We start from the raw sequence: 17,300 nt of genomic DNA, 5'->3' as shown, positions 1-17,300 counted from the left end.
CCAAATTGCCCTCGCCGCTTCGCGACTCGGGCAATTTTGTGAAAACTTTGAAAATACACGTGAAATTAATCCTTAACCATGCGATTACATTTACTAATCCATCGTATGAGAAAAGTTAAGTGCATTTTTCTCGTATGTCTACTTCTGTACCGACTGACTTCACGACAACATTTCTACTTTAAAAGGTATTTAAGAGGAGTTCCTGAAACTTTGCATATTCAAAGCCCAATTGCTTTCATGATGATGTAAACCAAAAGACACAAGTCATTTTAACGTCTGTTACATAACACGAGATAATTTGGGTGGTACAAAATAAGAAGAATGTAGATAAAGCCTGAAGAAAGCATAGCCGGAACGGGCCCACGTTGCAGCACAAGCGCGAGCGCGAAAGTCGCGAGACGAGGAAGTTCTTTTTTGTCGTGAGAATCCGCGGTTAATTACCAACTCCGTGGGGATCTAATATGATCGCTCCTCATCAACAGTTTTCTCGTCTTTCCCGGTTTTCGACCGAAGCAGAAATGAGAAAAATACAGAGATCAAGGCAGGCTTACTTTCTTGGTGCCTCTTCACCGGAATCCACCCCCGCCGAATTGCTTCGCTTTTCGCCGCTCATGCGTATGACTCAAACGTGAGATAGATAGCGCGGAAAAAAGAACTGTCAAAAGTTTGGTTCGTTACACAGGGCGACCCAGAAATTTACAAGGTTTGTTTCTTTGTTAGTTTGAAAGTCAAATCTAGCTTTGTTAAAGGGCAGCAACTGTTGACGTCAATGGTATAAAACATGATATTACCTTAAACCAGAAAAATAAATAAACTTGGGTTTGGTCCTTGAACACAGTGTATTTATTCACAACTGTATTACGTATTTTCTTGTGACATAAATTTGCAATCTTAAAGGCACACTCCGTTAAAATGTTTATCATTTAATAAGTAATTGTAACCCACACATGGGAACCTGCTTGAGTGTGTTTGACTAAACAGGTTCTTATATTTGTGCGTATTAAAATGGCAAATTTCTGCCAGCAGGTTCCTTAACCACTAGGTTCTTACACGCGGGTTTTACTGTAGAACCTTCAAAACTAATTTTCTCCCATGAGAAAATTCCAGTGACATGCGCAAAACTGGCCAAATGGGTATTTGCGGGCTGGCTGGCTGGCCGACTGGCGCAAGGCACTTAAGTAAAGACAATTGAGAGACAGTTACCGCTTTCTTTCTAAAAAAAATGGTTTAAGTGAACTGTAAGAGTTTTGTCCCATGAATGTATATAAATATATTTATTAAACTTCTTTCAGCTTTTCTTATGCTACAATTTAACAGTACTATACAAACAGAAACTCACCATTACTTTTTTACTTCTCTATCGAGAACAAATTAATTGACATTTAATCCACATTAAGCGAAACTTACAACCTCACAAGGTTGGAAATAAACTACTTATTAGCGCAGAATTCATACACTGACTTGTCACTTTCTAAAAGAGCTCAATTATTCTGTTACAACTGAAATATTCTGCTATAGTAATACCTCAAAAAGATAAAACACATTAATATATTAATATATCAACGAAGCTCCTTTAATTTAAAATATAACACGTTAATACCTGAATGTCTCTGTCAAAAACGTCAAATCTACTATACTTGACCAGCACTGTTTGTACACTTACACCTTACAAACAACTTCTAAATACAGTCTATGACTTTGTACTACTATTACTTTAATTCCCTTTGTACCAAACGTACATATTTTGATCAAAATTTACTTAGTAGTCCTTAGCGATATGAGCTGGTCAAACTACATTCTGATACATAACCCATTTTCAAATTTCTTCGACTCGCCAACATCCAATTTCTCCATGTAGTTTGATGGAATATATCGACCACTCAAGACAGTGTTTGACCACATTTCCAAACACCCAGAAGAGAGTTGAAAATACGACGCGTAGCGAAGTATTTCTGACGAACTTCGAAGATGTTTGGAAATGTGGTCAAACACTGTCTTGAGTGTTTGATACACTGGCGTTGTCAATTTGATATCCAAACACCGTCACGGTCATGATTTCCATTGTTTAAACTTAATAAATTATTAATGAGTTTCAATCTCGTTCCCAGAATCTTCGTTCCCCTTGGCCATCGGTCGGAAAACGAGAACTCTGGGAGCAACCATTTCAGGCATGCGCCATAGATGCAGACTGCGCAGTGAAACCGGATAGGCAGAATCACCAGAATTCGGTTATTTCAAAATGGTTGCTCCCAGAGCACTCGTTTTCCGACCGCTGGTCAAGGGGAACGAAGACTCTGGGAACGAGATTGAATGAGTTTAAGAATACACTGTCAGACAGACAGGTGAGGAGAATAAGCAAAATCATCAACAAGTGGATATTGTCTGATACAACAACAAATTCTCAGAACTGACATTAAAGGAGCTACGTCACGGTTTGCTGATCTTTTACAGTTTAGCCTAAATTTTTCAAGTTTATCGTTTGTAATCCGCGTTAATCTTCTCCATCTTTTTCCATACTCGTTACTTTATAGCTTATTGTTATCTCTTTGGTGTTTTTCTATCTTAGTAAACTACTGTTTTCAGGTTTTTACGTGGCCAATATAACTGAAAATACTGTGACTGAGTTCCTTGAGAGTAAGTCTTAAATGAATAGAAATCGGTAAGGTGAGTTAACTTCCACACTCTGAAAAACAGAATTCAAGTCCAGGAGAGATTGAGCAGTGATCTTCGCTGGGAACACCGAGCTAGCTTGCAAACTTTAGTTCTTGACGTTTGCGCCCTTCATAAATTTAGCTTGCGGTTTTCGGTTTTTGCGTGTTTCTTGATGGAATTGCAAAGTTAGTTATGATTTGAGTTACAGCTCAAAATTTTATTGAAACAGATTTACGAATTCCAAACGAATGGCCATGTTTATTAAAACACCAGAAAGCTGGTAAGATAGTCTGGAATCTCAGTTATCCGTTAAATTTTCGGGAATTTCTCAGCAATCGGTGAATTTTGGAGATCTCACCTATCAGTTAAAGAAAGTGTCCATTCGCAGAAGACAGTTGAAAGCTTGAACAATTCTCAGCTATGGATCAGTTTAAGCCCATCTTCTGATGAAAGTAATTCCGCTTGGGAAGCCATATTTTAATAATTTGCGGGGCGGTAACCATAGCCCCCAGGTCAAACCGATCCTGATCACGATGATGGTCTGTTTCAAGTTTTTTTTCAATGAATTGTATTTCAGTTGTTGAAATTTTGCACTGATTAGTTTCGGAAATAGGAACAGTAGAGGAAACGTCCATAAAAAAAATAATTTGAATTTTGGTAACAACCAGTGACTTGATTTCACGTTAAATACATTTCACGTTTCCTATTTCGCTGCTTTGAGAAATTCTCGCCTTATTTATTCGACTACACTCAGTTAGGATTCTCAATATTATGATACACATGTTTGCAAGCGCCAGCTTCTTTTAGCGTATTAAGGAGAGTCACCGTAGAGCAGTTCCATACATTATATGACATATCTAGTCGGATAGGTAGTAAGAAAAATCCATTTCTTCTTCAGAGTCAGAACTGCTCATTGCCTCGAACATGTCATCCTCAAGAGATAAATTGCAATTCTCAGATGTTGAAGCGACTTCCTCTTGCAGTTGCGGACTTGTGTCAGCTTTGCTTACTTGGCCTTTCGAAGGTGTCGTCCAAGGTTTCATTGGAAGCGCAGATCCCAGTTCACAGAGTTTTACCATGCACACTCGATTAGAGGATGTAAAACAGACAGCTTTGTCTTCTTCAGTGGACACGGCCATGCTTACGATGCTTTCCTGCCCTTCAGCTATCCTGGCGAATCCAACAGCTTTCGACTCGCTGATGTCCCACAGAAAGACCATACCATCAACACCGTATGAGATAAGATAACGATTTACTTTTAAAAACCGACAAAACTCGATTCTACCAAGATGGCCGCGGAGAACTTGTTTGGAGGAATCGATATCATAAGCATGAAGATTGTACGCAAGAATGACGTCTGCGATGCAGCATACCAAAACCTGATTATCTACCGACACACTGCACTGACTGAACTTAACAGAGTTGTATGGCTTCTTAATTGTGAGTCTCGTAAGAAGGCGGCAGGTATGTTCAGCGTACTCCCAGATCTCGATCTCGTCACCACACAAGACTAGTTCTTGTTTATTCCATGAAAGATAACAACATTCCGCAGTCAGCAACCACGGTGATTTGAAAGAAGCTGAAAATACTTCCTCTTTGATATCCCAAGCATAGAAACGTGAAGCATTCCTGCTATCCTGGATACAAAAGAGGAGAGTGCTGCCGTCAGCTGAAAATGCACAGTATGGAACCGTGAATGCGCATTTTGATGCAAATACTGAGTGAAGAAACTTTAATTCCGATTCGTCAAAACTATACAACTCTAACTTGGCTTCCTGGTGAATGGCAATAAGCCTTCCGTCTGAAGATAGCGCACAATTCTTCACAGGAAGAGACTGCGGGCTGGATGCAGTCAACGAAGACTTAGAACTAAAGGTGATGACTTCTTTACCACCAAAAGTAGTAGTTTGCCATAACGTAACCATCGAGTCAGAACTAACAGAAATAAGAGCATTACTTGAAAAGAACATCGCTGCAACGGATTTTCCCACAACTGACGGTTGAACACGTGATGCTGGAAGACACTTAAAAGGACTGAATAAACTTGTCAAAAAGATGGCTGTCTCTTCGGTACCACAACGAAACAAATACCCAACTTGCCTTTCTCTTGTAAAGTACAAAAGGTTACAACCCGACACACTCGAAAATATCTTACCTGTCGTGAGAGATAAGGCTTGCAGTGAACCTTCACAGGAATACACCACATAAAGATCATCATTTGAAAACGTAAAGCGTGTGAACGTACTGAAGGTATATTCTGCTTCTTCCTGATGAATATGGTGTTGTTCTTGATTTCCTGTTTGTAGCAAACTCACCTTCAGTGAATCATCAGCCTGGATTACCCATTTCATTTCTGGTGACACGCAAGTAAGAATTTCTCCGTAAGCAAAACAGTTAAAGAGATTCAGAAAACCTCTAGGAATGTTCCTCCACAGGCCAATCTTGAATGCGTCATCATGGACCTCTCTGAATAACTCAGGGGACACAAAACCTTGCAACTTTGTTCTCTGCCCAGTATGTCTGTGCCTCGGCCACACCTGCTGAATAGCCCTCTCCATTTTCAACTCCAGCGAAAAATGGCAAACAGCAGTTACTATGGCAATGTTACAAAGTGACATGGCTTTTTCTATTCCAGAACACTTCATTTTCAATCCAGCTTCACTATAATCACAGGACACATGGCACAAATACGTGAACGGGTCGAGCTGAATATCATGTAAAAACAATTGCTGTAACACAGGTTTCCCAGACCGTAGATCCCAAACTTGATAATCAAATATATTGGGGTAGAACACAATGACACGTTCTTGTACAGTTTTCAAGGACGGGTCCTGTTCCGACCGAATTAATTCGTGTGGCGTCCTACAGAACTGACAAGGATAAAGGAAATCCAAGAGACCCTGAGACTCCGAGACATCATCATGCCTCCTAAGAACCCCTCCGAGACCCTCACCCAAGATTTGTCTTATTCCAAGACGCTCGAACAAACGTTCGATTTGCAATCCTGCTCTGCTATATGGTTCCTTCTGGTTAGATACGTCAGGACAAAAACTGACAGTCACCTCATCATCTCCACTCTGCTCAATCTCCTTCAGCGCCCACAGAGCCAGTAAGTTAGGCAAACAAAACTTGTTTTGACAGGATATTGGGTTGGACATCAAACCCCTTTTCACGACAATACACTGTCCATCACGAGTAAACACGCCCCATTTATAGATATGAGAATTCCCTGAGAACTGAGGAAAGTCCACGACACAACCTCGTTCAACAGAAAACCACTTGTCGAGGCGTCCAAAAAACAGAAACTTGCCGTCAGGGGTAAACTCCAAATTGGTAATATCAGGGGTAAACTTCAAACGGGTACTATAGTCAATAGCATCGTTGCCTATATCAAAAGGACCACTCACTCTTTGTGCCGTAGACGCGTCAAAGAATTGCAGAAACCTACCCTTTGCTCCAGCCACTGTCCTCTTATTAGGAGCTGTGGCAAAGCAGTGCATGTTAGTAATGTTGGCATCAACAGCAAATGGAAAAGCATAATAATTGATCCACTCCAAACAAGGAGCCGACACTTGAGGGATGGAAACGGTCTCTTGGACAGCATTTGAAGCGTTTCGTATACACGAATGAAGAAGGTGTGGGCATTCCAAGAGAATAAGAACATTGCTTTCAATAGTAAACAAGATCTCCTGGAGGATTTCTTGTTTACTTACTTCTTCGAGAGCAAAGCGGCTAGCCGCGAGCCTGAAATCTTCCAGCAGGTGGTAAATCTCAATTCTCCCATATTTCATTCTTCTTTCAATGAAATGATAATTCGTCAAGGAATCAAAAGCAACTTTCAGCGAATCTTTCTCCCCATTCTCACACAGAAGGCGGATGCCAACACGTGAAACATAGTCCTTCAAATCAGCGTCAATGGATGGGCCTGTCGGAGGTTCATTCACGACAAAAGGGAGAATTTCAACAAAAACTTTTCTAAGGTACTCACCTGCGTTCTTCTTATCGATGAACAATTTTCGAGAAGCTTTGTTCTTGTCCGTCAACCACGCTGGGATCAGATTGTGAAGGAAAGTTAATGTCTGATCAGATGTTCGTAACACCACAAATTGTGATACAGCATCGATCACTTGTTGTTCATCGTGATTTGAGTTCTCTCTCTTTAGGATGTAGGAAATGCTTGAAACAGGAAGTGGAGAGGGGGATACGATGGCACAACCAAACACCTTCCTAAAGAGATCCTGTCCCACTTGATCGCAGAAACGTGTAAAATTCTTCAAAAAGAAACTGTCCATATCTCCAGGGAAAATATCGCTCAATTGACCTAATTCCTTACCTGAATCACAAGAACGCCTCAGATCTTCCGCAATGTAATGTGCAAACAAGAATAATCCGTTACACTTTTTTGATACCTCTTCTACCGTGACGGATAAACGAGAGAAATCGATTCCCTTGTTCAAAAATATTTGAATATCCTGCTCATGCTGCTGATAGACGTTGTCTTGATCGCTGTTTCCAGCACAAATCTTAACACAGGGGTTATACTTTTTCAATCTGAACTCTACCGAATCTTCAGGGCGACTGGTGATGAAGAACACAAGCCATTCGGGAAGCAGGGGAAAGCAGTGCATTATGAGATCAAGAAAATCTTCCCTGGACTCGTACTCGGTCTCGTCCAGCGCGTCAATAATAACTAACTTCCTCTGGTCACAAGGAGGACACTTGCTTAATGGTTCTTGTAATACTTTTGTAAAGAGTTCACGAACACCAAGTTTAGAATTGCCTAACAACATTTTTACTCCACTTTCTCCTCCTATAATTACTTTATACTGAGTATTAAAATCACAGAGTTGACGTGCAACAGTCCCAAGAAGATACCTGGGATCATTTCTTGTACCATCGTTGTGACGGCCAAAGTAGGCAGCGGCTAACTGTCCAGCCCTTCTCCTGCGCTGTGCCATGACTCCGGCCATCACACTTTTGCCGACACCTGGATCGCCTAGGAGTACATAAGCTCTGGAATCGCGTGGATTACTGAACCACTCGTTAAAATCATCAAAAAACCACTGTCTTGTGTCAACGTCATGGCGTTTAGCGAAAAAGGTAATGTCACCTTCACAACTGGCAATCTCTGAAAATAACAAAAAAAAAATGCTTACTTCCTGTTTTCCTTGAAGATTAAAAACCACATGTTTCTTTCGGTATGAAAGCTTGACGTCCATTTTTCTTTCAGGGATGTGGCTAGATTTACCCATTGCGCAATAGGAGCTTTCCGCTTTTCACGTACTTCTAAGTTTCTCCCTTACTTTCACGTCAGCTTAGATGTATTTTGAGCTTTACGAAGGGAACGAGTATTTCGGTTCATCATAAATGGGACCAATTTATCGGTGTCTGGTCATGGCTCAAAAGATTGGGTCAACTGATATCTCAAAAATTCATACTCGAGACTTACAAAAGAATCAACTTACCAACGGATAAGTTGCTGAGGTCCTGCTGGGACACTACACTCGCCGATTCTCCATAACCACAGCTACTCTGCCCTGAAGAATAAAAAACTTTGCAATTAATTACAAACTACTATATATTTTTGAAACAATAATTCGGAGTTTTTTTAAACAATTATTATCGTTAGACTTGTATCCCACCATCATTTTGGTATAAGCACCAGAGTATGATCATAATCTCTTTGTAAAAGACAGTGACTGACATTTTTTCTCAAGACTTTACAGTGTAAGACGTTCCACATAGTGTAAAGCGCGCTCAGTTGTAGTCTCGGGCTCACTCATCCGGCGTTGGTTTTCTATCGTTAAGGAAAACCGTACTGATATAACATATGGCTGTCTTCAATGTTCTCGCATCGCAACACAATTGCCAGTTAGCTTAGCTCAGCTTATATTCCTTCTTATAGAACAAAAGTTCTAATTTCAAAAAAGTGGTGGATTCCGTGGAGTATAATGACTGTAATACTAGTCGCGCTCACAATGTTATATGAGCATTAAAGTTACATAGTGTTTGGTCGATTTTGAAATTTCTTCTTGAATTGTAATCCACTCTGCCCCATTAATGTCACTTGTCCCTTGCTAAACCAATAATAATAATAATAATAATAATAATAATAATAATAATAATAATAATAATAATTATAATTATAATAATTATAATAATAATTTTTTTTTTTTTAATTTTTTGGAAAAGAGTGTTTATTGTGACAAAAACTAGAGCTAAGCTTTACAAAATGCTATAATATTTACATAATTTGATGTCTGTTAAACCTGTAAAACATGTTTCCGTATCTAATCATAATATAATAACAATAATAATAATAATAGTAACAATAATAATAAAAATAATAATAGTAACAATAACAATAACAATAACAATATTAACAATAACAATAATAATAATAATAATAATAATAATAATAGTTATATCAAGAATTATAATAATAACCAAGTAAATGGACGCCTCCTTGTACACTTGCCTTGGTTTTCTTGGAGAGTAGAACTCAGTTTGTCTTCATCACGTGCAACTCGTTGTTGCACCTCTCCCATTTTATTCAACAGCGAACTTTGTTCTTGTTTCACGACTTCTCGTTCATGTTGCACACTCGCAACTCTTGTTCCTAGTCCCTCCAGACATGTTGAAATGTACTTAAGTGCTTGTGTTACTCGCTTCTTATCCTCCTGCACTTCAAATGTCAACTGCCCCACGTCTGCCTTCAGTGAGTTAACATGCTGTTGTACCAACTTCAACAGATCAGGATCCCCAGTAGCGTTCATACACAGTAAGGTGGCTAAAGTAACAAGTAAACCATCACTTAGCAACTTTATGATTCACTAATATGGCAACTGGTTCTGATGTCGTCGACTTCCACCAAACGGTGATATTGGACACGGGTGGTCATTGCATGCGTTCATGGGAAACTGACACTTAACCTTTGCAGAGCCCAATCCACCCACAAGTATAACTGTGTACAGGCAAATTATAGCCTGTTCCAGGCTCTCGGTCAATAGGGACGATCGAAAAAGTGGGCGGGACACAGAAGCGGGCCACCTCTCCTTTTCTCTCCCACACCCCGCTCATCGCCCGCCCGCTTTTCCGATCGTCCCCACTGACCGAGAGCATGGAACACGCTATACAACTGTATGAGTTATTGACCAAGCGTGATGTCAAGATGGCTGATATTAACCAAGTTCTTTTAATGCGTGTTTATGGACCAAGACGTAGTCGCGTTCCATAAACACGCAAAAAAAAAAAAAAATCCAGCCATCTTGACTGAACAAGCTTGGTCAATAGAGGATTTCTTATATGGCTTTCGGGGGAAATGTTTCTTGCGGGGATGGCGGGTAGTCCCAAGCGGGCAAGATAGCGCCATCTTGCCCGCTCGGGTAGCCAATCACAGCACAGAATTCAGTTCATCTTGCACGCTCAACGTAGCTAGCCATATAATGAAGCGAATTATTCATTAAAGCCTGGCAAAATGTTGGGGAATGGTGGTGGATTAGCATTCCTTTCTGGAGGAGTTACAATACTTCTGGTCACGCCATTCCAATTGTTGCAGAAGAAACGTCCAGTCTACATTGACCTACATTGTTATGATGCCCAACTATTGGGAAGAAGAAAATACTTCACCAGTCTTTCTCTGTTTTATTACTACATGCTCTCGCCTGGATGGAAAGCTAGCTAAGAGTAGGAAGTGGAAAACTCGTGGAGAGGCATGGAGGTAGGTTAACACTGGGAATCATTGGATGGATTGAGGGATTTGTTTCCGGGCTAGAAAAAATTTAGGTGGTTAAGACCAAAATCAGTGCTATAAAACTGCAGATTGTTCTGCTAAATTATTCAGTGGTTGGTTTTTCACGCCAAGCTGCTTCTTCAACATGAACATCACCACCTTGAAAAAGGAGTTCGTAAGGAGTTTATATGGTAGCTTATCATGTGGATCTGTGAAAGGTTTAATTTAATTTAGTCGCAAGGACTTCTCCTCACCCGAAGGTTTTTGTGGGGCAAGTCGCATTAGCTTCTCCCTGATCAATTCAATCCAGTTTGAATTCGTGGGACAAAATTAATCAAAAGGACCAAGGTTTAGTCCTCGTGACTAGATTTTGTGACATAAAAATGGCTAGTTCAAACGATGGGACTTGACCCCATGACTTGTTGCAGGTCAACTAGTCGCAGTCTCTGTGTGCAAACCTTAACCCCCGTTTGATGGTTGTGAGCCCTTTTCCTGGTAGATAGCTAAGTAACAATTAAGCCACCTGTAAAACTACAGGTAAAGTGGTTACGTGATCCTATCTTAATGCATCTTGAAGGAAAGTACTTCTTCATCATAATGTTTAAAGAAAAACAGGTTACTGTGGAAATCAGAAATGTACCTTTCAACTCCCAGTCTTTCAATTCTCCTAAAAGATTTCTCTCGTTGGCAGGTGGCAGACCAAGGGCTTTAACCAGCCCTTCCATCTCTTTAAACCTCCGTTGATAATTCACTGGATACCAGTCACTGAATTCACAGTGAGCCCAGGAATTTCTAGCTTTTCTTACATCAGCAGCCGCACTCTGTACAGCCAGGGAGAAGACTGGCACTTTACCAAGCAAGGTGAGCACGGCAGATGCATCGCAGTGTTCATCAAAGGCGTTAAACTTGGCCATGTGGTTCTCTACATAGAGCTTGGCAAAGTCAACATGTGATGTCACACGGCAGTCAAACAAGGAGTAATTAAACCTTCCACCTGGCAGCCTGGACAATGCACTGTTACCATTGATGTTCTCATATTTTAAGATTGTTAGCCAATTCTTAAGTCGCCCAGCTGAGCTCTGAGTGTGAATATTGTGGCTTGTTTGAAGATTGCCATACTCCCTCTGAACTTCTTGTTCAGAAAAGGAACGTATTTGGGTAACCAGGACCTTGTTGAGTGCAATTCCAAAGACTAACCATCTTTTCTGGTCGTCTGTAACACCGTGTAAAGTGTTCCTGAAAAACAGTTCCAAGAATTTAATTTTACAGCTTATTTAAAAGTACTATTCACAGCAATAGTTGAAAACAAAAACTTAAAAACTGCTGGGGAAATATGCAATTGGGATCTTCTTGATTCGTTACATCTTTGCTAATTAAGGACCTGATTCATAGCTTAAATTGTCTCAATTTTAAAAGCAGTTGTAATAGCTATTTTAAACATGCACATGAGAACAAAAGTACAAAACAGGCGAGAAGGACACACCTAAATCTACTCAAATAACTAAAAAATAGGGAGAACCAGTTTTGAATCAGTGTCCCGCCATTACATATGGATTTTTATTGTTTTATTACCACTATATTGATAATTGAAATACAATAACCAGCTATTAATCAGTCAACTGTCACATCCCTGGTAAAAGAAAGAAACAAAGACGTACTATTCCATATTGTGTGGGTGGGTGCGTGTGTGTGGAGGGGGGGTACTGCAGTAGATTTCCAACAGACCAACAATCCCAAGAAGCTCCAAGGAGTCTAAGCACTAAGGATTTGAATTCAGAAGCCACACTAGAGTAGTTAAAAGTCTGTGTTGGAGCCTGGTGGCCCATCACACCAGTCCTTATCTCCGGTTTTCTCAGCATGAAGGGACTAGGACAATGTCTACTCCCTCAACAGCAAGGCTTCAACTCCCTACAAAGTCCCTTGTATAGAGTTGTATGGTCTCAAAAGCCAGGCAATATTATGACAACCACTGCATCGTTCACAACAGCTGAGTAAATTTGAGCTGGAAATTTGAACTCAGCTCAAATTTGCAAGCTTGCTGGCAGTCATCAGCTGGAACAGATTGTGATGCTGGCATTAAATGTCCTCATATGGTGTGACAGTGTCCTGAGGGTCATGCTGGCAGCTTAATGCCTCAGGCATGTCAGCAGCATATACAGATCAGCCTTGGAAGAAATGGGCAGTGGCAGAAACTGGAGAGAAATAATTTAGTGAAGCCTGCCAGAATCCCACCTTACAAGATTATTGGAACTGTCCACCATGATCATTGAGGGTTTGCCTGCCATTAAGGAGCACTTAGGTGTATGAGGATAGCGAGAGTTGTAGACATGATATGTATGGTAACTACCAAGCTAAGGAAGATGGGGTAAGTTCAAGTGGGACAAGCCTCAGTAGAGTGTGCACCCTGGTGAAAATCCTTTTAAAATTCTATAGGATCCTATGAACCGTACAACATCCAGTCAGGATCCTGTACAATCCTATACAACAAGAACATGAAGGACCTTATATACTCAAAAATCTTTGGGGATCTCAATGAATGTCCCCAAAGATCAGCTAGAGCCTCGACATCAAGATGTACAAAGATCCTAGCATAGATCTTCAATTATCTCTAAAAGATTTTTACCTGGGAGGGACACTTGCAAAGCAGCAGTTGAGGAAAGGCATGTTAAGTGGTCAGCACTTGTGTCCATGGAACCCCTAAAAAAAATTAGTATGCTTCTGCATGCAATACAATCAATTCTTGCCAACCCCCTGTGGCAAATCAGGACCTCTGGCACACATTACTGCTACGGGTGGGTCGCATTGGCAGCAATACATAACCAAGTGTTAGAGGCTCTGGCCTCTGCTCTTAACACTGTTTTGAAGGTGGGGATTTAGTTTGCAAGTAGAGGTGAAAGGTTTAAGTTGGCAACTCTAGCATAAGTCACAGTAACTGGTGTCCATCCTCCCCAGTGGTGTTAACCCACCATGTTGTGACCTCTCTACATTGCAATCTGCTGCTACGAGGTGATGGGTTACTTACAGTTTTATTGGCCAATATTTTTGTTTTATGGGAGGGCTTTATAGAATGGACACAAGAGAAGGTGGCTCAGTATTGTAGACTTCAAGAGTAGGCGTGATTACCAACGGTGCCCGGCTGATATACCTGGGCAAATGTCTGGTTGGAATTGGGAGTTCTGGTTTAATACATTACAGGTCTCTGTGGTAGTTAATTTTACTAATGCTGGTGTAGCCCCTGGTCAAGGAATACTTTATTCAGATGGCTGCAAGAGCCAGCAGACATCCACTTAGAGCTACTTAGATGTGACGAGAAACAAAGATCAGTCTGTTGAATGCACTTCATCTTAATGGCACCTCATCTAGTGCTGCTATGGTCACCCAGCACTTATAAACAACTCTTTGAGGACTAGGCCCTGAAAGTGGGTCTGGGTTCCAGGTGGTTATGAGGGTACCCATAGGCATAAGAGCTGGGGGGTAGAGGGGGACTGCAGCCCCCCCCCCCCCCCCTCCAGCTACAGAAAATTACGTAATTTTTTGGCCAAATAGTCATGATTCGGGCAATGACACAAGAGAGCAAACATTACAAAATAATGCTGTTGATGTGATTTCCAAAACTCGCAAAAAAAAGTTTCTACTTTTTATGAAGCTCTGTGTAATTAGATGCCCGACCGGGTGTCTGTAGGCCGTTAAGTGGCTTTTTCAGTGAGTTGGTACTTGAAGCAGTACTGTGTGTGTACCATATGATTGGACCGTTAAAGTGTCCATTTGTATCTGCTGCTGATCCTAAGTATCATTGGCGCACCAAAAATGCCACGGTAGTCCGTCAGGACAGCGTTTTCGGCCTTTCCTTTTAGATTTTATGGCTTGTAAGCTACTTTCTCTGACATTTGCCTTCCAAAAAAGGACTTAGACTGAAATGTTATGAGGGACCTGGGGTTTTCTGTTAGCTACAAGTTGGCTAAATGTGTATCGGATATCATTTCCTTTCCCAATTTTCCATCAACAAAACAAGGACACAAATCAAAGCAAATGAAGACAACTTTTTTCTTGTGGTGACTCTGAAAGGGCCGTTTGGAATGTCTTAACAATGGGTGTTTTAATTTCTTTCTTGAATTTTGCTTTTGAGATGTTCCTCTAGTACGTCCATGTTGTTAACCATCTTATTTACATGGCTTCTGAATTCATAGAAGGCTTGCAGTGTACGCTGCAAACAACTCTCTAGCAACGCCTCATGTTGTTCCTTGAACATCTTGAGTATGTCGAGACGTTCGTCTCGATTATATGATTGCTTCTGTAACATGTCCAAACGGTCCATCTTCAAACACAAATGCCACTGTTGCAGATCAGCCAATCGCTGAACGAATGCCATGAAACACCATTGTACAATTATTGTCAAATCAAATGACTTCTATCATTGTATTATTCCCTATCATGTTTTTAAGCCACAATTTTCAGCCTATTTTAAGTGCTTATTAAGATGAACTTACCCTCCTGTTGCCATTGATTCCTCAAATCATTGCCAATGAGTCATAAATGCACAAGCTGCAATCAAACAAAAAATTAAAAATATATTTCCTTAACATCCCAATGTAACAGACCTAGCTGGTGGATCCCACCTGGGTGAGCTATCTTCTTAAACTTGGAGCTTTATCCTTTAAAAGGGATTATTACCTTAAGGTGATTCCTCAGAAATAAAATTTGTCAAACATTTGTTTTTTGAAATTTTCCCTGAATGTTCCCTACCAAGCACTGTTTCAAAAAATAGACCAAAAAAGGTTTTGTCACCATGCCTGCTTAAGAGATATGATGGGCCAATCGTACCCCAATTATACCTTATCGTGTGTATTGTTTCATTAGTTCATGTAACATTTTGCGATGCACAGTGGAAAGTCTTCAGCATGTGCAACAATGTAATAATATATAATTTATGGAACAATCACAGAATCCTAGAGTAACGGTTTTGTGGACGCTTTTAGCTTTATCTTTTCTTCCTTCCAAGCATTTTTGTTTTTGCTTTCGTTTTTTTTTTTTTTCATTTTTAACTTAAAGAGGAAAACTTGAACACCAAATTAAAATTATGTAATAAAAAATATACGTCAACAAGCAAAATTATTGCAAGTAATAAGCCTGAAAAAAAATTTGGGGACTTAAACAGGATTTGAAGGCAATGGCCTCTGCATTAGGGTTGCAGTGCTCTACCATGTAACTGAGCTATAAAGACTCAGTGGGCAATTATTTATTGAGTTCATCTTGACCTTTGAAAGGAATGAAACATAGGGGGAATGAAGTGAACTACAGAAATACAAATAAAATGAAGATGTGACCATCACAACAGTACTCACACAGCATGATTGCAATTTTCAAAAGCAGTTGCAAAGTAAGTTAGAAAAAATACTTTGGGGGGGGGGGGGGGGGGCTTCAATGGGATTCAAACCTAGATTGCTCTACCAACTGGGCTATGAATGTTACGAACTTAACCCATCATCCTCTACCGGTGATAAACTAAGATGCATACATGACAGTCAAGAGACCCATGCATAATAAGAACAGGCCATTAAGAGTACATGTAATAATATTCAGCTTGAACACCTGATTATAATTAATGAAGGGATTAACACCCTGGGATTGAGTGTATTATTTTACCCCCTTCAGTGAAGTTCAAACCTCCATGGCCAGTTCTATTTCTTCCTGATGGTAATACTTCACATGCAAAAATACAAATTTCTGGATTTTCTCTACACCAATATACAAAATTCCTAAGAATGCACCATAAGCGCCTCTATTCTATCAGACTACCACTCGGTCTTATCGTGTAGGCTTGACACTTTCATCTGGTAGCCTTTCTCGAAACAGCCGTAAATGGAAACTGCATTGTTGCAAGCTGTTTCTGCCAAGGTTGTCAGGCCAGTTTTCAGGGAGATTTTGGTTGTTTCCATGGGAGTAGTTTTTTGTGATTGTCCATTTTGCCGGTGAAGTTTTATCCGATTCTTTGTGATTACATCCAGGTTTCAGCAGGTTTGTTTCAGCAAAGTGGTTGGCAATAGAAATTATTATCAAACCCTTGGGGTTAACTGCTGTATATTGGCGACACATACTGTTGGGAATGTTATCTTTTTCCCTCCTCCTCTTCTATTTAGTGCTAAGGTCTGCCTAAATAACCAGAGATAAAGATTCCACGCAATCCCCTCCGAGATATTTTTCATTATCTCAAGGTCAACCCTGCACGTTTGCCTCACAGGGGCTCGATGCGAAATTATCATGATATAAGCTTATAAAGTTTCATTAGATTGATAAGCACAACATCCAACTTATCATCCGATTATTAAATCCATTTGAAAACCTCTACCAAACCATTTTCAGTTAACTTGCTATTAATGCCGTCAGCTTACCTTGCAATTTCTTTCTTCTGCGAGGCGTTAAAGGGCTTAAGCTTTTACGGAAGATGTTACACTTTCGAGTTCCAAGCCAAAACTTCCGGGAGTTCCCAGCTTCACACGTCCAGCTGCACGGCCAGTGGAAACGGTAGGTACGTCATGTATGGGGACATATATTGTACCGAAATATATGTTTCATATATTACATGAGATGCTTTGCTTACTTGAGGTGCTTTGCTTATATGAGATGCTTTGCTTACTTGAGGTGCTTTGCTTACTTGAGGCGATTTGCTTACTTGAGGTGCTTGACTTACTTGAGGATCCTTGCCAAATTGGCCCTACTTGAGGTTTTTGACGTACTTGAGGTTACTTGACTGAGATGCGTGACTTACTTGAGGTGCTTTCCTTGCTTGAGGTGCTTTGCTTACTTGAGGTGCTTTGCTTACTTGAGGTGCTTTGCTTACTTGAGGTGCTTCCCCCACTTGAGGTGCCCTGTCTTCTTGAGGTTCTTGACGTACTTGAGGTTTGCTTGAAATGCTTGA

At 40.5% G+C, this 17,300-nt stretch overlaps 1 protein-coding gene across 1 annotated transcript; it reads right to left on the bottom strand.

The window, feature by feature from the left end:
* Window positions 1-1,245: 1,245 nt before the first annotated feature.
* On the bottom strand, window positions 1,246-16,899 carry LOC110061515 (uncharacterized). Its single transcript, XM_089298448.1, has 6 exons — window positions 16,774-16,899; window positions 14,872-14,926; window positions 11,025-11,620; window positions 9,131-9,442; window positions 8,118-8,189; window positions 1,246-7,780 (listed from the first exon to the last, which is right to left on the bottom strand). The coding sequence occupies exons 2-6, from the start codon at window positions 14,883-14,885 to the stop codon at window positions 3,510-3,512; spliced, it is 5,265 nt and encodes a 1,754-aa protein (XP_089154574.1). The 5' UTR covers window positions 14,886-14,926; window positions 16,774-16,899; the 3' UTR covers window positions 1,246-3,509.
* Window positions 16,900-17,300: the final 401 nt, after the last annotated feature.

Source organism: Orbicella faveolata, unplaced genomic scaffold, assembly GCF_042242905.1.
Source record: "Orbicella faveolata isolate gen_17 unplaced genomic scaffold, um_ofav_v1 contig_3, whole genome shotgun sequence".
NCBI lineage: Eukaryota > Metazoa > Cnidaria > Anthozoa > Scleractinia > Merulinidae > Orbicella > Orbicella faveolata.
The sequence above is the reverse complement of the archived record's forward strand: the minus strand, read 5'-3'. Positions and strand labels throughout refer to the sequence as shown.

Excerpts from the sequence above, each read along its gene's own strand:
- LOC110061515 (XM_089298448.1), bottom strand. Across the intron at positions 9,443-11,024 it reads GAAAGACTGGGAGTTGAAAG|CCACCTTACTGTGTATGAAC; the intron begins GTACATTTCTGA and ends TTGTTACTTTAG. Across the intron at positions 8,190-9,130 it reads TACTCTCCAAGAAAACCAAG|GGCAGAGTAGCTGTGGTTAT; the intron begins GCAAGTGTACAA and ends TTTATTCTTCAG.